Source organism: Coregonus lavaretus (genome assembly GCF_964263955.1).
Source record: "Coregonus lavaretus genome assembly, chromosome: 6".
In the NCBI taxonomy this organism is placed as follows: Eukaryota; Metazoa; Chordata; class Actinopteri; order Salmoniformes; family Salmonidae; genus Coregonus; species Coregonus lavaretus.
This window is the reverse complement of record NC_139993.1, coordinates 4,146,944-4,170,424: the sequence shown is the minus strand read 5'-3', so window position 1 is coordinate 4,170,424 and position 23,481 is coordinate 4,146,944. Positions and strand designations below refer to the sequence as shown.

At 46.2% G+C, this 23,481-nt stretch overlaps 1 protein-coding gene across 1 annotated transcript; it reads left to right on the top strand.

The window, feature by feature from the left end:
* The first annotated feature begins 1,073 nt into the window (after positions 1-1,073).
* Positions 1,074-23,413, top strand: LOC311131440 (hexokinase-1-like). Its single transcript, XM_084164431.1, has 18 exons — positions 1,074-1,172; positions 2,756-2,918; positions 6,524-6,672; positions 7,271-7,390; positions 7,757-7,852; positions 7,936-8,035; positions 8,297-8,480; positions 8,881-9,036; positions 9,210-9,443; positions 9,685-9,989; positions 10,459-10,607; positions 10,863-10,982; positions 11,569-11,664; positions 20,467-20,566; positions 20,820-21,003; positions 21,329-21,484; positions 21,815-22,048; positions 22,184-23,413. Exons 1-18 carry the CDS (start codon positions 1,110-1,112, stop codon positions 22,332-22,334), a joined length of 2,760 nt encoding a protein of 919 aa, XP_084020557.1. The 5' UTR covers positions 1,074-1,109; the 3' UTR covers positions 22,335-23,413.
* The last annotated feature ends 68 nt before the right edge of the window (positions 23,414-23,481 follow it).

Here is a 23,481-nt window from a genome sequence, read left to right as displayed (position 1 = left end):
AGAGGTCACAGGGTCACAGACCACATCACATCAAACTTTGATGGGGCAATAGAAGTAGAATAGGAGTCACAAACCCAAACACTCAACTCAGAGACCTTAACCTAAAGTATATTTCTATATATTTCCCTAGAGCTTTAGCTGCTGGTTTGAGATGCTGTCTGTCTGTCTGTCTGTCTGTCTGTCTGTCTGTCTGTCTGTCTGTCTGTCTGTCTGTCTGTCTGTCTGTCTGTCTGTCTGTCTGTCTGTCTGTCTGTCTGTCTGCCTGCCTGCCTGCCTGCCTGCCTGCCTGTCTGTCTGTCAGGCTTTGGGTTCTGGTTTGTGTTGCTATCTGTCAGGATGCCCTTCAGTCACCTCCACTCATCCAGCTGATGCCCCAGCATGAGGATGGTGATGCAGAGGAGAGGAATGACATCATCATGTGATTGCCCTCTCACTTGCACGTCCTCCCCTGGGTGCCATGACAACGTGACAGACATGCCGGCGAGGCGTCTCTCCCTCTCTTTTTCTCAGTCCCTCTCTTTTGATCTCTCTCTCTCTGCTGCTGTGAGGAGAGGGGTGGGATACTGTATCAACCAAGCCTCCACTTCCTCCCTTATCCCTCTCTCTCGCAATCCCCCTCTCCCTCCCACCTCTCTCTCTCTTCCTATCCCCCGCTCTTCTCTCCTCCTATAATGAGCTGAAGGAGAAGCCCTCAGCCCCCCCTCCCCTTGCCATACCCTCCTCCAGCAGCTGTGACTCAGCCAATCAGAGTGTAAGGTGGGGGCAGGGCATAGCTGACCACCATTCCAGTGCAGCACTGCATCCACCGACAGCCAGGCAGCTAGCAGGGAGCAGCTAAGAGAGCTAGCACTGAGACACAGACACTGTGTGTGTGCCTGTGTGTGTGCAACCCAGGCACAGCTTCTTCTTCTTCTTCACTGTTTTACTAGCACTTTTACCTCACAACTGTCTTCAAGGGGGACTAGGGCAGCTCAGGCCTGCTTTTCCTCCTCATTAGGATAAAGAAGGGATCAGTGAAGGACAAGAGATATCGGTCGTTCTCTCCTCCCTTTTTTCTCACCTCCCTCCGTCCGTCCGTCGCTGACGGCCCTCGCATACGTGCAGGCAGGATGATAGCGGCACAGCTTCTTGCATATTACTTCACTGAGCTGAAGGATGACCAGGTTAAGAAGGTGAGTGACTACAACACTTTTACTGTACTCTTCCCTCTAGAATGGGTCAGTTTTGTAAGAGTAGACGCTGCTGACAGCCATGGACACCGGTTGATATCAATATGCCTCTGGGGTGTTTGATGACGCTGGGCGAGGATGGAGCTTTGGGAGGGAAGCCATGATGGACATCTGATTTAATTTTTAATGAGTGGTTAGTCTTGTCTAGAGTAAGCATTGGAACAGGAGTGTGCAGTTTTTAATAAACACACTGTGTGTCCTTGAGATTAGGATGTGCCAGCTGGATGGGCTAGCTGGTGGTGGTCGTGATGCAGTGCATGCTAGCCCCCCTCTCATCGCTAAGGAGTGTTTCCGGGGCGTCTGTTGCCGGGGCGTCTGAAGCAGACAGGTGTCTGTGAGCTAGGGGCTGCTGGGAAGGAAGCCGTGAGCACTTCCTCTCTCCCTCCCCCTCTTCTTCTCTCTCTCTCTGACTCCTCTCTAGGTCTCTCCCTCTCCATCGTCATGGAAACGGTTAAAGTGCCAAACCCCACCTTGCTCTCGCCATCCTCCTCCCCTGACACTAGGCCTGTAATCAAATCAATTCCCTCATGATCCCCGTGGAGAGGAGGGAACACGCCCTTTGGCGATAGACAGATGTTGACCTCAGATCGGAACAGAAACAAGGCACGACATGTAGATGTCAGAAGCATCAGAGCATCTAGTTGTCTCAGGACACACATTATACATTAATACCAAATCCATTGGTTTTGACTTGACCTTTGTGACATCCCCTAGATAGACTCAGTAAAGACAGAGTGGCTCGTGACTGACGGAGTGTAGGATAGGATTTGTGATGTCATACGTGACGTGTAGTGCAGCATGTGCACGTGCCCCTAGTACTGTAGCTAGTAGTTAACCATTACATTCCTAATTAAGACCAGTATGAGGGCTGATTCAGCAAAATATTATTATGAAGTCAATTATTATGACAGTATATTATATTACCACTATACTATACTTATATTACAATTAATTATGAGAATATTAAATTATCTTAATGATAAGAAACGTTGATGCTCCAAAATTGTACTAATACTTATCATTGTGATGAAAACAGATGGTCTCTGATAGCGTGCGTTACATAATGTTTGTAGCTTACTACTACTTCATTACTAGCGTCACACACATACTCATCTCTATGTGAAGGCTGCACAATGCTATTTATATCAGGACAATCATTCTCCAGCTATCGGCTTTACAGCAGTAATATTGTTCAGCTCACCTCTTCTTTTTGGAGCCCAATAGCGACTGATGAATACTAATGCTACTGTAAGAGATGATATAATAATTTGTGGATCATATCCAATTGTTCCCTCTGGACTGTGTTCCATTGCACTCTGGAATAATATGACAACTTGTAATGTCTGTCTGTCTTCATATTGCTAAGTACCTGCACTCCATCATCGGTTGAGTAATATACAGTATCATTACAATACATAATAGTTAAGGTCAGTAAAAACTCATGACCTTAATCCTTGTATATACTGTATCACAAAGACATATCATCATAACATATTGTATCTATTCTTTCCTGTGGTGGTTTATAGATCGACAAGTACCTTTACTCAATGCGTTTCTCTGACGAGACGCTGCATGACATCAAGTGCCGGTTCCGGCGGGAGCTGGAGAACGGGCTGGGCCGTGACACCAACACCACCGCAACTGTCAAGATGCTGCCCACCTTTGTCAGGTCCATCCCTGATGGATCAGGTAAACAGTAATGTCAATACAGAGTAAACTGCACTTCAATACAATAGTGGTCCTGTGTGGCTCAGTTGGTAAAGGTGGTGGGTTCAATTACCTCAGGGATCACATACTAGGGCTGTCCCCAACAACAAAAAATATTGGTTGACCGAGAGTCATCTGTTCTTTCGACCAATCGATTGGTCAAAATTTTAAAACGTGTATTTTTCCATATATAGACACACCCTATGTTTGAATAAAGTTAACTATATGTAGGCTACTGAGCTTGTCTGATGCTTTAAGCACTGCGATTAAAAATTAAGACACACAAATTACTAAAGAGGGATCCAGAGATCAATATAGACTAACCAGAAGAAAAAAACCTGTTCCCTACCCGACTCTACTCCTCCCACTGCCTGCTGCTGCTGGCCTTCGCAGATTCTGCCAATAGGCTACACCAGCGGTCGGCAACCTTTTCTATTTGGAGTGCCAAGTTATAGTACCATGTCTACTGATCTGCATGCCAGTTATCCATTTGGAGTACCTAGTTATCGTACTATTTCTACTGATCTGAATGACAGTTATGATTTTCATATGCACATTTTCGTGGAACAGTTTCATTTCATTTATAATAAAGTCTTCATATCTCAAAATCAATGTAATGTGTTTTTAATCAAAATTCTATCTAAATGAAAATGATACAAATCTAAAAGTAACTTCTATTGCATATGTAAAAATAGCCTACATAAAGCCAACAAATAAAAACATTACAGCTTGCAGGTAGAACATATCCTGATAAATTACTTTGAGAAGCTCCACAGTGATGGTGAGTTAAGACAATCAGAAATAGTATCAGATCCCCAAATGGGCACATTTATAGGCCTACATTTGCGCACAGGACAGGTAGCCTAGGCCTACTTCTATGCATAATCAGGTGTGTGTCCTTACTTAAGATTGACAGGAGCGCGCCAAACAAAAGTCAATGAATAAATTGACAACTCGTAAATGGAATGAAATAAACCAATACTTTTTTCTCACAAGTGTAGCCTAGGTTGTGTGCTCTGCAAACCACGTGCCCACTCCTACAATGACAACGGTAAGACTGTAATAATAATATATTGAATGTATTAACTGAAATAACTTTAACCAAACAAATATTGTAGATTATAAAAGATGGGAATTAACGGTAAATGTACTACTGGTGATACTAGTGTACCATCCCCGCGGCCTCCGCAATGGATTAGTCAATCAGACACGTGTCTTGTGTGCCATAAATTATTTGTATATATTTGCCACTACTCGACTAAAGAAATCTTGGTCGACCAACAGCCTATCAACCAAACAATCGACCAGTCAACTAAATTGGGTCAGCCCTATCACATACATATAATAGAAATGTATGCACTCACTGTACTGTAAGTCCCTTTGGATAAAAGCATCTGCTAACTGGCATGTTATATATTAAAGATGCGTTATCAAGGTTTTGTATAATTTCAGCTAGTAGTTTTGAAAGTAGTGCACACGAGCCAAAACGGGTCCCCGAAAATTGTGCACAATTGTGTGTAACATCATTCATTTCGTATGATATGTTACGTCCTGCAAAAAAGTATTATTATAATAATTTTCCTGTAATTCGGATGATATATTACGAATTCAAATGTGTACAATATTTTTTACAAATTTGAAAGTGCTTAATATCCTGTTCAATCTCTTGAATACAGTACAGCAATATATACATTGGAAATAACCCACACTGATGATGTTAGTTGCCTCTGAATAACAAAAAAACATATACATTCATATTCATAGGATAATGGCATGCATCCCATTTGGACCTGCAGCTTGCACAGTCAAAGCACCAAACTACCATTGTTGGACCTTTAACTCTACATAGAATATAGTGTTTATACTGTAAGCACTTTAAAGGACACTACACTCCCAGCTTTATCTGTCCTGCAAAAATGTGCTGAGGTGTTTTAAATGGCCAGGGCCATTCTGTGACATTAGGCTTTTTGTGTGTACTGTGTGTACTGTGTATTTGAACTTGGCAGGTCATATGGCCACCCAGCGCCATTGTTGTGAGCCCAGGAGCAGAACAGTGCTCTCTGTGGCCACTAGAGTGTCTATGGGCTGTTAGTATGATTAGCTGTGCTATAGCAATGCATGATAATATTTAACATATCACACCCAGCTGCATCGCTGATCATTCAACTGCTAGATATAGAGCTCATGCGAAATAATGCAGGGGTCCACCATTTGGTTACTTGGTTTTATTGGGGACAGTGGAGTTATTTTTTCAGTTTATAGTATATAAATGTATATGTTGTAGTTTAAAGTTACAGGTAAGATTTATAGTTTAAGACATGAAAACAGAGGAGATGAGTTCACTGTTTGTTTCTTTGTTTGTTTACTGCTGATTGCCTTTCAACATCAGTTAAAATGCCCAGCCCTTGTAAATAAATAACTACAGTATTGGGTTACATTAACAAATGTAATGTTGAATGTCAACAGGCAATCTTCCCAGCATAAAGTTATTACTTTGGAGAACGGGAGGGGAAATGCTAAATGTAAAATGGAGCCTGATAGTAAAATGTCAGAAAGCTATTTTGAACTTGCTGATAGTAGAGGCCACTGCTGATAGTAGAGGCCATTGTCAAGAGGTTTACTCCAAACATCCGACCTATGCATAGTTCAGGGTGGCCTATCTTTGTTTGTAAACAGAGCGGCCTGCGGACAGTAAATGCCAAGGCCCAACAAGGCTAGCCTTGCAGAGGGGTCGTATCATAAAGCCAGCCTGCCGTGGGCAGTTCCCTGTCATCTCGCATGTTATAAATAGCCATCGTTTTCAGCTACTGGACATGAGGGGGTCCAGGAAGGGGGATTCAGTCAAAGTTCAAAGTTGAGGCTATGGTGACAGCTGACAACTGATATGTATCAAGTATGTGAGATGTGTGTAAAAGTATTATAAACAATTGACTTAGTTACATAGGCCAATCACAAGCCATCAACGCCATGATCAACAAGATAGCAACACATGCAATATATTTCCTGTGATGGTATTCTTTACAGAGTAAGGCACAAGGAATATCAACAGTGGAGAACTCTCTTGGCCCTATACTGTAAAGTAAAATCTAGATGGAACAGCAGCACTCTATAACAGTGTTATAACAGAACACTATCTAGTTAGCCTGAGGATAGAATTCTACTTTGCTTTAATGGAAGCTACCAATGGAGTCCTCCTCTAGTCTGTAGGCTATCAGACACACCTCCATCCAATACAGCTCAGTGACATCTCATTCCAGACAGGTCATGGGAACAGACTGTGATAATGCTCTGTGTTCAGCGCCAGACAGATGTAGTGTAATTTGATCAGCTCTGTGTCTGGAGTACACAAACAGCTTGGTGCCTGATCTATACGATCGATATAAACAGGCCTTTCTTGACCTTTTGAGGACAGAGTACGATTTTGGCTCCCTTCCTAAAATGACATATAATCCTGACATATAGCACCTGGCAGGCAATCAATTCAGTTCACCTAAAATGAATTTTGTAGATAGTAACATGCTGCTTGAAAGACACTAGAAAATAGGTAATGTTGTTGATGTATTTTAATTTTATTTTTAATCTAACAGAAAAGGGAGATTTCTTAGCTCTGGATCTGGGTGGCTCCAACTTCCGTATCCTGCGCGTGAAGGTGACACAAGACAAGAAGCAGCCGGTTCAGATGGAGAGCCTGGTCTACGAGACCCCTGAGGACATTATCCATGGGAGTGGGACGCAGGTCAACAACACCACAAAACACCACCAAAAAACAAACCAAAACACCCTCAAAAACACAACAAAACACACTCAAACACAACAAAACACCCTCAAAACACCCCAAACACTCCCAGACAGTCGCCTATAGTCTCATTCACTCACATCAGAGGTTCTCCGGGTCAAACAATAAGGATCATTCTGTATAAAAGCAGTCACTCAATATTGTATTGATCTGTTTGTCCTATGAAGTGGGAGTGACATCAAGAAACCCATCATGACACTGTTGACCTCTGTTGACTGTTGAAACCTCCGAGAGAGGGCAGTTGGCAACAGTAACGTGATACCCACAACAATTCTGTCACGAGAGAGATCAATTGTGATTGGTTGATACAAAAAACATTCCATGCTATAACCTATAGGCCTACAGAGTGGTCGTAATAGAGGACTGACTTGAAGAACTGCTGGCCACCATCATGATTCACCAATTCAAACCAGTTTAATTGTTAATTAGGGGTTTGATAAGCCAATAGGGTTGGGTTGCTGCTACTGTTATTATGTGTAATTGTATAACTATGTGCTTCTGTCCCACTCCACTATTCAAGTTATTTTTATGTCTGTAGCTCTTTGACCATGTCGCAGAATGCCTCGGTGACTTCATGGAGAAGCAAAAGATCAAGGATAAAAAACTCCCTGTAGGATTCACATTCTCCTTCCCATGTGCCCAAACCAAACTAGACGAGGTAAGAGGTTCCAACAAGTATGCTTTTATAATGTTTTATTCGAGATGTTGAGAAACCATAATAAATTACATTATAAAATTATTTATATTTTAGTACAAGCCAACTTTTAGAGTTTGAGTTTGCACAGTTATGGTGTAACTGTGGGGGTGGTACCTGCCTGGGGGGACAAAATCCTAATTTTAAAATAGAATGTCCACAAAGCCAACACTAGCCAACACTAGCCAACACTAGCCAACACTAGCTAACACTAGCCAACACTAGCCAACACTAGCTAACACTAGCTAACACTAGCTAACACTAGCTAACACTAGCTAACACTAGGTGGTCATAGAATAGACTTATTAAAGAAAGTGCTGTCTGTTACAGGCCGTCTTAGTGACTTGGACAAAGAAGTTCAAAGTGAGTGGTGTAGAAGGCATGGATGTCGTGAAGCTTCTGAACAAGGCCATCAAGAAACGAGGGGTGAGCTTTCTTATTTCTTAACCATAAATTAACTACCACGTATGCCACTAGAAGAGAATTAGAAAACATATTGTATTTGTCAGGACTATGAAGCTGACATCATGGCAGTGGTCAATGACACAACCGGAACGATGATGACCTGTGGGTTCGACGATCAACGATGTGAAGTTGGCATCATCATAGGTGAGGATACACACCATTCAATACATGTATGTTCGCATACGCTCAAAAGGGTTATTGATAAAAGGTGGTAAAAGAACTGTGCAGCATGCCAATGGCAAAGAATGGCCATGGCATTCTAGATTCATGTTCATTCTAAATTCTACACAGAGAGGCATAGCTCTAGTGAAAATTAAGCAAATGTCCATTTTGCTGCACAGTATTATCCTGTGGCTTGCCGTAGTGCTCCAGCCAGGTTATTTACTAGGCTGGGTGTACTTTCAGGTACTGGTACTAATGCCTGCTACATGGAGGAGCTGCGGCACATTGACCTGGTGGAGGGAGACGAGGGCAGGATGTGCATCAACACAGAGTGGGGGGCGTTCGGGGACGACGGGTCCCTGGAGGACCTCCGTACAGAGTTTGACCGGGAGATCGACAGAGGCTCCCTCAACCCTGGGAAACAGCTGTAAGTCAAGACTGCAGGGCATGCATGGTACTCAGGACTGCTAAGTGGAATATGTGTTTATGGTTGTTGCTATAACTGCGTTATAACCTAAAGCTAATCCCAGTGCAATTTGTCAGTTAAACTTCCATTGAATCAGGCACTTTTTGGAGCCTCAAAAGCTTCAACAAATCACCACAAGTGATAAATATGTAGGGCTCCAGGCCAGGGGCTTGCCACCCTCAGCGTCAAGATAAAGCAGAAAATATTGTAGACATTGTTCAACCCAAGTGGGTATTTACAAAATCTCCGGGAAGAGTCATGTCACATAACAATAAATCCTCAGAGAACGTAAAGCTGTGTATTTGTTTACAAGCCCTAAAAATCAACTGACATTGTCTCTGTTGTGTCTTTGTCTGGGAAGGTTTGAGAAGATGGCCAGCGGGATGTTCATGGGAGAGCTGGTCCGCCTCATCCTGGTCAAGATGGCCAAGGAGGGCCTGCTGTTCGAGGGTCGGATAACCCCCGAGCTTCTGACGAAAGGGAAGATCGAAACTAAGCATGTTTCAGCCATTGAGAAGTAAGAGGTCAACGATGGACAGTTTCTTCCAAGGAAACTATACACAACTCCATTGTTTCTGTGGACTATATGACCTTCATTACATACAATGAAAAGTTATTTGAGGCTAAGTGAGCTGTAGAGCTCAAGCACTACCTAAATGCAAGCCATTGACCTCTCTCTCCCCATGACAGGAGCAAGGAAGGCCTGACCAAATGCAAGGAGATCCTAACGAGGCTTGGGGTGGAGCCTTCTCAAGAGGACTGTGTTGCCGTGCAACACGTGTGCACCATCGTATCCTTCCGCTCTGCGAACCTCATCGCAGCTACACTGGGAGGTATCCTTACACGCCTGAAGGACAACAAGGGAGTCGCCCGCCTGCGCACCACTGTGGGAATTGATGGGTCGATGTACAAGATGCACCCTCAGTGAGTGATCAATCCTACTGGAGGTAGATAGGACCTCCTCTGTGCAAGAACACAATAAGAAAACAAGAGGGAATTTCAAAATAGCCACAGGTGTCAAAGAATATGCTGGTCTCTACCACAAGTGATGATGCAATAACTTATCAAGATTTAAATTTCTCTGAGAAGTACTAGACTTCGATACAGAAATCCAAACACAGCTTGTTATCTCTTCCATCCATCCACCCCTCTGATCTCTCTGCAGATATGCCCGGCGTCTCCACAAGACGGTGCGGCGTTTGGTGCCCGACTCTGACGTCCGTTTCCTGCTGTCCGAGAGCGGAAGTGCCAAGGGTGCTGCCATGGTGACGGCGGTGGCGTACCGTCTGGCCGACCAGACGCGCCAGATCGCCCAGACACTGGCCGAGTTCCGTCTGAGCAAAGCCCAGCTGCTGGAGGTGAAGAAGAGGATGAGGACGGAGATCGAGAATGGCCTGGGGAAGAAGACACACGACTCGGCCACCGTCAAGATGCTGCCCACCTACGTGCGCAGCACGCCTGACGGAACAGGTGACCAACAGGAGGGGGTTGTGGAAAGATGGATGGATGGATAGCAGGAAGGATGGAAGGAGGGAAGGAAGAATTAATATATCTTCTCACCACTATTCAGAGTTGGGGGGGAATCAGTTCCATCTGAATTGTAGTCGATTCAGGAATTAAATTACACTTCCATAGAGGAATTCCTTGTTCAACTGTTTGGGAATAAAATGGGACTGACCCCCTGAAAGTTTAAAAGCTTCAGTGCTTTGATAATTGGTCTACTTTTTGTATAATCCTTGGGCATTTGCATGTTAGAATCCCTTCATTTTTACTGAATTGTCACCCAGTATCCCTGCCTAATCTGAACAGCAAACAGATTAAGGTCACATACCTCAAGCAATTCATACAGTTAGAACTATGAAAATCAACATTTGAAGCATGAGAATATCTTATGGAAATATCATTATCATTAGCTAATAAGACTGCTCTCATGTTACAGAAAATGGGGATTTCCTGGCTCTGGATCTGGGAGGGACAAACTTCCGGGTGCTGCTGGTTAAGATCCGTAGTGGGAAAAGGCGTACAGTGGAGATGCACAACAAAATCTACGCCATTCCCATCGAGGTCATGCAGGGCACCGGAGAGGAGGTACAGCAATGGCTGAAATTACTAAATGTCATTATAACACCAAAGCCATTAGAGTCGGTCTCAGTTCATGAACTATGATTCATCCGTTTTCAAATGTCCAAATACGTACTTCAGTAACTTTTACATCCATAAATTGTGTCTGCACTGAAATAAATACAGTCAGCACATCATAAAGCCAATTCATCATTCAATTCATCAATAAATGAATACAGTCAGCGTATGATTAAAGCCGGTTTTCTCTACCGTTTCCTCCAGCTCTTTGACCACATTGTGTACTGCATCTCTGACTTCCTGGACTACATGGGCATGAAGAGCGCCCGTCTGCCTCTGGGCTTCACCTTTTCCTTCCCCTGCCACCAGAAGAGCCTGGATGCGGTGGGTAGTTTATCTGCTGGCTAACACCTACCCTGGACGAGACCCCAAAATAACTCCTGTCCCGCACGATCCCCCAAAAATTGAATCACTCTCACTGACAATTATGATCAACATTCGCATCTCACAGTATATTTCACTGATCGATCTCAGAGTGACAGTCGTGACTGTTATAACTATAACATCTGTGGAGGCACCGAATATCAAGTTAATGTATTAAAGTAATCACAGAGCTGGGACGATGAACCGAAAATTATTTTCACAGACCACTTATCGCATGCCTTTTTCTAATATCGTTCATTACGATAAGTAGCCTATACTAGAGAAATGTGAAGTTTGAAATTAAATACGTTTGCTAATTTGGGTGATTGTTAATGGGACAATTGGTTGCTACAGCAATAAATACATTTAAAAAAACAAGTTTAAAGGGTAATAAAAAAAAACTGTGGTGCACATTGTTATAAACCTATAGTTTTATTTAGCGTTATCGCATCAATTCACGCAATTTATCGTGATATAGATTTTTGGCCATATCGGCCAGTTGCAGTTGATCGTAGCATAACCAAAAAGTGCCTTTTCTGTTTTTCAGGGTATCCTCGTGAACTGGACCAAAGGCTTCAAATGCACAGACTGTGAGGGTGAAGACGTGGTGGAGCTTCTCCGGGAGGGCATCAAGAGGAAAGAGGTGAGAGGAGGGGAGGGTTATGTCACACTACTGTGATAATATGTAACACATCCCCACAATATAACTCCACCACATAGAGTAGAATCAAATAACGATTAGTTACCGGAGTGTAACTCCAGTTCTATGAGTGGAGCGGAGCCCCATAGGGGAGCTCTGCTCCTAGTGGTTTACCCTCTGCCCTAAGGCAGCAACAGCCTGAGACAAAATTATGCACACACCTGCAGCCAATAGGAGCACAGGTGTCCCTATAAGAGGGGATGCCTCCCCTCAATCAGCCTCCCGAGATATTTATCTTCAGCGAGACTAGAGAGGGTCGGCAGGGCCTTAAGTCCTATGGGGCTCCGCTCCACTCATAGAACTGGAGTTACACTCCGGTAACTAATCGTTCTATATCGTGGAGCTCCGCCCCATAGGGGAGCTCTGCTCCTAGTGGTTTAAGGCGGAGCGTAGCGCTCCAAAATGTACTCCCTGCCGAGCCTAACACTTCCCATCGAAACGAAAAGGTCAGGCCTAGCAATGGCTGCAACCAAGTCCCGCAGTACTGCAACTAAAAACCCATACGGGCGTCACAATATACCGCGTCATCGGTTAAAGACCCGCCCCACCTAGTCCAATGGCAATGCCAATGACTAGTGGGCAGATCACCAGAATAGAAGCCATACTAATCTGTACTAGCAGATAGATGTGCCTCAATATCCTGTGAAAACACTACCGACCACTAATGGAATGACACCAAGTGTCACTCTACATTGTGAACGCGGTAGACCGCCTCACTCACTCAATGGAATCCCAGAGATTAGTGGATAGGAACAAAACATGGGTCATACTAAACTGAACAAGCAGATAGATGACCTCACATTCTGTCAATCAACACATGCCTCTACTGTACTGAACCTGTCAGTCAGGAGTCATGCCACAAAATATGTTTTCTTATCCAAAGCGGACCTGATGGAAACCTTGTCCATAGTCCTGCTTTTTCCTCTCTTCCTAGCTCAAGATCTCCCTTCAGCTATGCTGAGTACAGACCGAGCCAAAGAGTTAGAAAACATATCTGTCAAAAACACGTCTTCCTAACCAAAGCGGACCTGATGGAAACCTGTGTCCACAGTCCTGCTTCTCCTCTCTTTCTTGCTCAAGATCTCCCTTCAGCCACGCTGAGTACAGATCGAGCCAGAGAGTTAGAAGACATATCTAAGAGATAGAAACGGATAAATGGAGACGGCGTCGACCAGGATGCTGCTCTACAGATATCCTCTACCCCTGTTCCTCTGAAAAGGGCAGTAGAAGCCGCTACTCCACGAGTGGTGTGAGCTCTGATACCCTGAGGCAATTGCCGCCCCGCTGCCTCATAAGCTGTCTCAATGCCTTCACAAAGCCAGTGAGACAACCGCTGTTTTGAAAGTGGTCTACCTAGTGCAGCCGCACCGTGACACACAAACAACTGAGGCGATGACCTAATCGCTGCTGTGCTCTCGACGTAACACGCCAAAGCACGTACCGGGCACAGGCGATTGAGCTTTTCCTCACTCCTCTCTCTATGAGGAGGAGGAGAAAAAACCCACAGCTCCACGGTCTGTGACCTATATGAACTCTTAATAACCTTCGGCACAAATGCCGGGTTAGGACGTAACACTGCTCTGCTCAGGTCACCATTGATGGCCAGGCAGTCAGGTCTCGTCGAAAGAGCACACAAATCACTGACCCGCTTAGCTGTAGTCAAAGCGAGCAACAGTGCTGTCTTCATAGACAGCATCTTGAGGGGTATTTGATTCAATGGCTCGAACAGCGACTTACATAGCGCTTCGAGTACCAAAGCCAAATCCCACTGAGGAAGCGTGACTCTAGGTGTTGGCCTAAGTCGCCGCGTTCCTAATAGGAAGCGTTTCACTAGAGGGTGGCTAAAGACATTGTCTCTGCCAAACCCCTCATGACAAGCTGAAATCGCTGCTGCAAACACCCTAATAGTGGCAGGCGATTTTTGTTTATCAAACATGAGCTGTAGAAAAGAGAGAATACTCTCCACCTGACAGCTCATGGGGTCTACACCTTGTGTGACACACCATCGTGAAAACACGTTCCATCTACTGGCATACATCTTAGAAGTGGAACTGGCACGTGAACCCTGTATGGTCCTGATCACTGCATCAGATAACCCACGGCGCTCTAGCCTGTCCCTCTCAGCAGCCAGGCCTTCAGTGGTTGGCCGATTATGGGCAATTTCCCTATCGTGCCTCCCGCCTGAGACAACGCGTCCCGTCGATGTGGAATTGGCCAAGGTGGCGCAATCAACATCTGACTCATCTCCGCAAACCAAGGAGCCCCCGGGCGATCGGGCGCTATCAGTATCACTGACAGCCCCCCTGACCTCACCCTGGCTAGCAGTGGGAGAATGCAGGACAGCGGAGGGAATGCATACAGGAGAACTCTCGGCCACGGTTGGTGCGCAAAGGCGTCCCTTCCCAGTGGCGGTTCGTCCTGTTCCCTCAGAGAGAACCACAGAGGACATTGCGCGTTCACGCGTGACGCGAATAGGTCCACCTCGGCTCTCCCGAATTGTTCCCAAATCTGAAGAACAATGTCCGGATGCAGACACCACTCGTCGTCTCGAGGACCCCCTCTTGACATGAGGTCTGCTCCTACGTTCAAGTAGCCCGGAATGTGTGCTGCTCTCAATGAGCGAAGGTGCTCGTGAGCCCACAGCCACAATTCCTCTGCCGCCCGATGGAGAGCAGGAGACCTGACTCCTCCCTGGCGATTTATGTGAGCTACTGTGGTCCGGTTGTCTGACCAGACCAGCACATCGCGACCCCGAAGGGTAGACGCGAAGTGGGTCAGAACCAGTCGAACCGTTTCCAACTCCAAGAGGTTGATATGACGACCTGATTGAGGCCACACACCTCCTATCGCTTGGGTCTGACATGTCCCTCCCCATCCCGTCAGGGACGCATCCGTGAATACTGGGATGTGAGAGGACACCTTGCCTATCGGGACTCCGTGCGTGAGAACGCGCGGGTTTCTCCAATAGTTCAGATCTGCACTGAGCGAGAGGGGAACCACCACCAACCGATGACGTTGACGCAATGGGTCTAGTCTTAGTTGGGTGAACCATCGCTGCATCCTGCGCATATGCAGGAGTCCCAGCGGAACCACAGAGTGGGCTGACGACATGAGACCCAAAAGTGACATGATCGACAGCGCCGTCACCGTGTGATTCGGACGACACTTCCTCAGGGCTAGCAACAAGGCTACCCTTCGGAGGTCCGAAATTCGAGCCCTCATCCACAGTGTCTAGCTGTATCCCCAGGTAGACAATCTGATGAGTGGGCCAGGGCGCGCTCTTTTTCCAATTCACAGCAAACCCCAGACTTGTGAGATGCATCACTGTCTGTGTTGTGTGAGTGATCGCCAGCTCTGCTGACGGGGCGAGAACCAGTAGATCGTCCAGGTAGGCTAGTAGCCGTATTCCCTGACGACGCAACGGTTCCAATGCCGCCTCCACACACTTGGAAAATGTGCGAGGTGCCAGGGCGTACCCAAATGGCATCCTTGTGTATTCGTACGCCACCCCTTGAAAGGCGAACCGCAGAAACTTCCTGTGACGCGGCTGAACCGGCACATGAAAGTATGCGTCCTTTAGGTCTATGCTCGTACAAAAGTCCCCTCTCTGGACACATTCCAGCAGACGTTTTGTCGTTAGCATTCGGAAGGGCCGTTTGGTTATGCTCTCGTTGAGAATGCGTAAGTCCAAAATCGGCCTCACTCCCCCCGTCTTTTTGGGCACTAGGAAATAAGGCGAATATAGCTCTTTGTTACTTTGCTCCCGGGGAACTACTGTCACCGCCTCCTTCGCCAAAAGTTCCGTAATCTCTGACATCAGAGCGGCCACTTTGTCTGGCGTTTTCATCACCGTCTCCACCACTCCCCTGAACGGGGGTGGGGTCCGGTGGAATTGGAGAGCATAACCCTTCTGCAACGTCTGTTCTAGCCAGCGTGAGAGGGTGCAGCTTCTTCGCCACTGCCAGCAATGCAGAGAAAGCGGCTGAGCACAAAGCTGTGGTGCATCCAGTAGGAAGGACCTGTATTCCTCTATGGCCCTTACCGCCACTGTTCCCCAACATTGAAGTGGTGGAACAGCCCAAGGTGGGCCTCCCGTGAAAGGGAGAGGAACCATCAATGCGTTCTGAGAGAGAGAGAGGAGCAGGGACGTCGGTTAAACTCGTAACCGTCGTATTCCTGCCCTCCTTGAACGCATCGCGGGTCTGAATTGCGCTGACCGAGGTCACAGCCTGCGGCAGGGCACCATCCCAAGCAAGCGATTGCGTCATCTTAGGTGACTGCAATTCGCTGTCAGAGCCCTTCACTACAGTACTCCTAGAAGTCTGTAGTATGAGGTCTCTATGAGGTAAAACAAGGCGGCGCCTTGATACCTTCTTAACTTTCACCTTCTGTGTGTGTTCAACTCTGCACCCCTGGTGGGTTGATTCACACTCAGTGTGGTGAGTATTAGCTCGTTCTGTCAGGGGAGCCGATACGTTGGTTATACCCATAACCCTAGTAATCCGGCCCTCCGTGAACGTAGCTTGGGTCTGAATCGCATTAACCGAGACCTTGGTCTGCGATAATGCGCCGTCCCCAGATAGCTGCTGTGTTACAATGCCTGGGGGCGCCGATACTCTGGACACCTTCGTGACCGCGGTAATCGGGCCCTCCGTGAACGCAGCATGGGTCTGGCTCGTACTAGCAGAGACCTTAGTCTGTGCTAGTGCGCCATCCCCAAATAGCGGTTGCGTCCTCATGTCAGAATCTGACAGAGACTGCTGCCTGCTATGTAAAGCACTTCTTATACGTGAAGTGTGATGTGACGACCTGATTGAGGTCTTATGGATACCTACTCTAAGTGCCTGTTCAGCAACGCACCCTCGGTGGGCTGAACGGCTCTTAGAGTGGTAAGGAAGAGAGGGTGAGATTTGAACGCTCTCGGACGTATTATGGAAAAGAGGCTATTTTTTGACAAAGTCAGGTGGAGCCAACTCTTTATTAAACACATCAACAAAGGCATTTACATCATCACCCATCCCTTCAACCGAAGGGTGGGGGGGAACAGTGGGCACGTTCGACACCATCGACGCGTCCTCCATCCACTCCCCCGCGTCCCGTCACGTATGCCTCCTTTTGCCTCCCTTGGAGGGCCAGGTCGGCGTCCTCGTCACCTCCCTCGCCGGCTGTAGTGGGGCTACTGTAGCTGCTGGAAGGGCGGGGCCCGTTCCCTTGCTGCTCGCTGCCGCCGGATGACGCCGATTACGCCGCCTCGCTGTAGACCCCGGTCTACTTTGAGGGGCGGAGGTAGATGGTCTCTGGGACGGAGCGGGGCCGAGTCGTCCTGCCAACGGCAGGTGCTTGGCCAGCTGTTTCTTCTCCTCCTCCAGTTTGGAAAAACGCTCCGTCGCCTCCTTGACTGCGACCCCAAAGAGGCCGTCGTCAGAGAAGGGGGCGTTCAAGAGAGACGTCCTGTCTGCCTCTTTCATGGAAGTCAATGACAACCAGAGGTGTCGCTCCCCGACCACCGAAGTGGCCATGGACCTCCCCGCGCAGACTGCGGACGCCTGTGTTAGGTGGAGTATGGCGCCAGAAATTCTGGACGCCTCCTCCACCTCCTCCGGTGCCAGCTCTGTCTTGCCCGTGGTTAAACGGGACAGGGCGGCCGCCAAGAGGGCAATGTTATTAGCTGCTGCTACAGCTTGGGCTCCCAACCCAAAGGACTTCTCTAACAGCGACGCTGTGAGTCGGTCCTTCTGGGATGGCAATGTGGCCTTCTTGGAAGAGGGCCAAGGGCTCGAACCCGGTACAAGATACGCCGCCATGGCGCTCTCTAACCTGGGGATTCCCTTGCCCTGGAACCTTCCTTCCACTCTCGTAAATGGGAGGTACGCTTTCACTGGCGAACGCGCCGCTAAAGGTGCCTCCCACGAGCCCTCAACGTACCTGGCCAAAGAAGGCATGGCAGGAGCCACTGGCTCTGCCGCCTTCCTCGGCCTGGAATAAGGACCGCCCTCCATCATATCAACCTCCGGTGCGGAGGGAAGAGGGGGCAGCCTTATCTCCAGACGTTGCGCAGCTCTCTCAATGAGACCCGGAAAATCCGCTCTCAGAGAGGCTGCAGCGAAAGACAGAGCTTCTGATCTCTCAGAGCTCGTGTCCCCTTCGCTATAGGGACTACAAGCCCTCTCGCTTTCCAAGGGAAAGGGGGGCTTGAAAATATGAGGGATGGGGTCTGACTGTTCCATCGGAACGCCAGACTCCTCCTCAAAATCCCTATCCTCCCCCGAGTCTGCGCCGTCGGACGACGCCTCTGAAGCAGAGGCTAGTATCGACAGCACGTCCTCAAGGGGGATGTCCTCCCTGAAAAACACCCAACGCTGCTTCCTCTCCTTTAAAGAAAGGAGGGCGCAGGAGGCGCAATTCGGGGGACTGCAGACGCCTTCCTTGGCATGCTGGGATCCCAAACACACGAAACACAGGTCGTGGTGGTCACCGGCCGCCATAGAAGTGCATCTGCACTGAGCTCTGAAAATAGCTTTTGGGGGTGGGAAATCTCCCGGTGTGCTCATTTAGACGACGTTGATGACTGGAATATCAACGGCGTTTTCGTCCTGAGTCTTCGTGCTTCGTCTCTTCTTGGCTCTTCAGTCTAGTCATCCAGTCGCTGAAGATAAAGGGAGGCTGATTGAGGGGAGGCATCCCCTCTTATAGGGACACCTGTGCTCCTATTGGCTGCAGGTGTGTGCATAATTTTGTCTCAGGCTGTTGCTGCCTTAGGGCAGAGGGTAAACCACTAGGAGCAGAGCTCCACTATGGGGCGGAGCTCCACGATATAGAACTGGTGTGGAACCAGTGTTGCCAACTATTTTTCAGTGAGAATCACTATTGGCTCATTTATTTGACGCTAGAAGTTGCTGGATGACGTTTTGCTGTTGCCCTGCACGGCTGCGGTCCCCGACATAACGTTTTTTTTGTGCACCATTGCAGTGACTTATGTTGCACAGACAGCTTCTCCAACTGTTTGCGGCAGAAAAGTTTGCCTGGGAAAAGTCGCTAACTGTTATCAAATCCATAGAAACCCTTGGTGGCAAAACTCCGCAAAGCAGCCTGAAAAGTAGCTGAATTTGTTGCTAGGCTCTTTTATCAATAAAAGTCGCTGGAGGGGTCTGAAAACTCGCTAAATATTGCAACAAAATCGCTAAATTGGTAATACTGTGTGAAACTGTCATTACACTCATGCACCATAACTGAACTGCCAATACACTGTCTCAGTCACCATCAAACATTCACAGCCCACGTTAACAGTTTCTCATTCATAACACCATTTATTTAACAATAAATCACTCTATGCGGTTGGAAATACTGATACCATCCCAAGTAACAATGTATCAATTTATTCAACAATGCAAAATGCCAAACCACAATATTAAAAAAACAATAGCATATCATGCTACGTTACCATTAGTAGAATATGCTAGTAGCATATGCTATGTCTCCATTGGCAACTTTCAGCCTTGCTGCAGTAACTCAATTATACTCAATGTGCTTCAGTCATTCTGGACTTGTTGTTCTGAGGGGTTCTCAGCCCAAATCACACACCAACATGTTTCTCAGTATCTTTTTATAAATGTCACCCTTTTAGATGGAGGATGGAGTAAGTATTAGTTGAATGTCAATGAGCAAATTGATTCTGAAAAAACCCAAAACAGGTAAAACAGAGCCGCAATGCTAGTCTCGAAACCCCGTCCCTAGGCAACACAGTGACTGGAGCCTGGTTTCAATTATGGACTCTACGTCACTGCCAGCGTCACTACTTTATCTGCTTGTAAAATACAAAATATTGGCTCGCAAGTGGCTAGTTTGCATCAACTACCTTAACTAAAACCACTGCAAAGGTTTTGCCTGCACGCTTTGGTTTTTAATCGCGACTTTCTGGCACCTCGTGATTTGTGGGAGAGACCAGATTATTTATTTTTTTATCGATGTAGGCAGTGACGTAGTTCATCTATGACATAAGAGCCCATTATTGTAACCAGACCCTAGTCACTGTGTTGCCTATGGTTGGATTTTAGAGACTACTGCAATGCAGAGGTGTGGAAATTGTTAAAATAGCATGCCATTATTAACATCATGAGAAAATTGTAATAAACAAGAATGCAAAAATGACTATAAATCTTTACAGGCAAAGTATAAGGCAAATTAACTTGAGTGTTTGTTGTGACCATTTTTGTGATCTAATATTTATAGCAACAACCAAAAAAATCAGGATCTTTACAAATGGGAATGGGAATATTATATCTCTTTGTCAATTGTGTGTGTGTGTGTGCCTGTCTGTCTCCTGTCTCCTGTCTGAGCTTCTGCATAATAATGAGTGTGTGGAGGGTCAGTGAGTTGCATTGTTCTTGGAGTGCTATTTGAAAGGTTGCCATGTCTGATATCATCTTTCAGTTGAACCAGCCATTCACTAACATTTCCGGGGGGGGGGTAGTTCATTCATTGAGAAACAACCATTTGTACACACCAACACTCACACTGAAAATAATATTTTAAATGTACTCAATAAACTTACAGCTTGTGTATTGATGTTTTCTGCTTTATGACATGATGCATGACCTTCTATGGAGGTTAGTTTTTTGGTTGTGACAGTACATTAAGGTGACGAATGTCAATACTATTTAAAGCATTGTGTGAAGCAGAAAATGTACAGTTCAACTCACTCAAATGTACTGTTCAACTCATAATGTTGTTTGTGTGTATGTCTAGGAGTTTGACCTGGATGTGGTAGCTGTGGTGAACGACACTGTTGGAACAATGATGACATGTGCATATGAAGAGCCCAACTGTGAGGTTGGACTTATTGCAGGTATACAGGCCACTACTTAATTTCATCAACACTTACAGTACAACATTGTTTTTCTATCAAATGCTAAATAAGTTGATGAAATTGGATACAAATCTAATGGCTAAAACATTTACACCAAATTGTATATAATTTACTGTAATGTACATTGTAATAAGTAGTATATCCGCATGATATATAATACTGTACAGATTTATAGATGCAGAGATTTCAAAATGGCTGCCTAAGTCCTGGGATGTCACGTGCATTCTAACAGGGACGGGCAGTAACGCTTGTTACATGGAGGAGATGAGGAATATAGAGACGGTGGAGGGGAACGAGGGACGCATGTGCGTCAACATGGAGTGGGGCGCATTCGGGGACAATGGGTGCCTGGATGATATCAGGACGCAGTATGACCGCGCCGTGGACGAGAACTCACTCAACGAGGGCAAACAGAGGTGACGATTGAACAGCCAAACTAGTAAATGGCTCTCTGGGCACAGGATAGGTTGGAATTCGTTTTTTGGGTTGTTGTTTTTTTGGCCTAAGTGTTTTGTTAATGTCCAGAGTATGCATCTGTACTTTATCGTATTTGAACCAGAATCCTTTATTGACACTAAAATACTTTAATGTTATCCATAATAAAATGGTGCTTGGTTTGATTGTTGATATGTTAGACTAGGACTCATCGATGGACTACTATGCTCCCTGAGGAGAGATGGGCCTAAGTAAATAACAAAGTTATATGCCTCAAATGTGGGGGTTTTCCACTCCATGTCTCAGGTATGAGAAGATGTGCAGTGGCATGTACCTGGGAGAAATTGTGAGGAACATCCTGATTGACCTGACCAAGCGCGGCTTCCTGTTCCGTGGAAAGATCTCTGAGACGCTGAAGACCAGAGGCATCTTTGAGACCAAGTTCCTGTCCCAGATAGAGAGGTAGGGAACTTGTGATTAAACAGCAAAAATCTCTCGCTGTACTTAGATTTGACCCTATTAACTAAGGATATGTGCCTGGGGATGTACATAACCATCCTGTTGTAATTTGGGATGTACAGAGATTATCTATGCTGTTGAGAACCAACACTTCATACCATTACAAATTGTTCACAACAATGGCATCTACATTGTTACAAACACATAAGAATATGATACAGACACCTTTATGAGACTGTAACCAATATTTGGCCTACCTGTATGCAGAAGTTACTATTCAGTATCCAGTGACCCAATGGCTCTTGATTGACCTTTAACCCTTTCTTTCCCCAGCGATCGCCTGGCCTTACTGCAGGTCAGGGCCATCCTACAGCAGCTGGGTCTGGACAGCACGTGTGACGACAGTATCATCGTCAAGGAGGTGTGCAGCACTGTTTCCCGCCGCGCGGCTCAGATCTGCGGAGCCGGAATGGCCGGCGTGGTGGACAAGATTCGCGAGAACAGAGGGCTGGACCACCTGGACGTCACTGTGGGGGTGGACGGAACACTCTACAAACTGCACCCACAGTGAGTAATGGAGGGATAGAGAGAGAGGGAAGGAGAGGGGAAAAAGGAGAGCCAGTGTTAGGTCATAGCAAACTATGAGAGACAATTATCCTTATACTCGTCTGACTATGTGTGCCTGTCTCCCTGTCTCTCCAGCTTTTCCCGGATCTTCCACCAGACAGTGAAGGAGCTTGCCCCCAAGTGTAATGTCAACTTCCTGTTGTCGGAGGATGGGAGCGGCAAGGGTGCAGCCCTCATCACAGCCGTGGGCTGTCGCCAGAGAGCGCAAGAGGCACAGCAAGTGTAATGAGCCGCCCCTCCCGTCGCCCTGACAACACCCTGCTGCTCCAACTTTTTTTCCACCCATCGCACAGCCCCACCCTCCATCTCCCCATAGCCCCGACCCGGAAGCCGTGACTCCACCTCTGCCCCGCCTGGCCACTCTCACAGCCAGAGACATGTCCGCATGCATAGGGAATTAAAAATCCTAGAATATTTCACCTTTATTTATTTATACTGCACCAGAAGGGTTTATCATTTAAATGTTTGTACATTTTCCTCAATAGCTTGTTGTTTAAAGTATCAGATAAATATAATCTCCTTCGGCGTGCAATATTTGTGTTTTGCCTAAAAAAAATCCCAGAAGTCACAAGTAGGATTTTGCACAAAACAAAAAGTTCTCTGTACTTTCTACTGGATATGCGAGTTACAAGAGTAGTAGTATTTTGGTGGAACTCTCAATTGAACCAGTGAATATTTCATCCAATGAATGATACAACAACTCCTTTATAGTGATTACACTCTTTCGATATATTTTCCAAAAGGCCTCACTGCTTATAGGGTGGAACGTAAGAGTCTCGGCTGTAAAAAGTTATAATTTTACGCACCACCTACATACTATTTTCACACCATGTACTAGTCTACTACTAATCATTTTTGGTGTAAATGTATGTCAAAAGTAACTCACATAATAAAGTATTCCGCCTTCACCTAACCACTTTTTCTGAGGAGCTTGGAGAGCTGAATGACCCCCCCCCCCCAGTTGAAGTGTTATACCTTGTTGCTACATAAATGTGAATTACTACTATACTTTAGGTGTTTAATCCCACCTATACACGCATTGTGTGCACAAATAATAAATGTTAATTGGGCCCCAAGACAACAGTGGCTACTCCAAGCGCTTCTGTGTGTACTTGTGGCTGAATGTCTCTGTGAGTCCTACTGTAACATGACCTGTAGCTTTACATGTCCAAAGCTGTATGGAGACTGCATGTGTTATTCTGAGACAAATGGAGGGTACTGGATCCTTTTATTTTATATATCAAAATAGATTTGTGTTTCAAACTGTGACAAGTGAATTCATTAAATTATATTTTGTTGTGCAGTAAATACTGTGGAGATGTCTCTTTATTAGAATTTCACTGTACAGGTGGAGCCGATTCTACTATATCCTT

Coding starts and splice junctions, on each gene's coding strand:
- LOC311131440 (XM_084164431.1), top strand. CDS start 1,110: ATGATAGCGGCACAGCTTCTTGCATATTACTTCACTGAGCTGAAGGAT. Junction 7,853..7,935: donor AGGCCATCAAGAAACGAGGG/GTGAGCTTTCTT, acceptor TGTATTTGTCAG/GACTATGAAGCTGACATCAT. Junction 21,004..21,328: donor CTCAACGAGGGCAAACAGAG/GTGACGATTGAA, acceptor TCCATGTCTCAG/GTATGAGAAGATGTGCAGTG.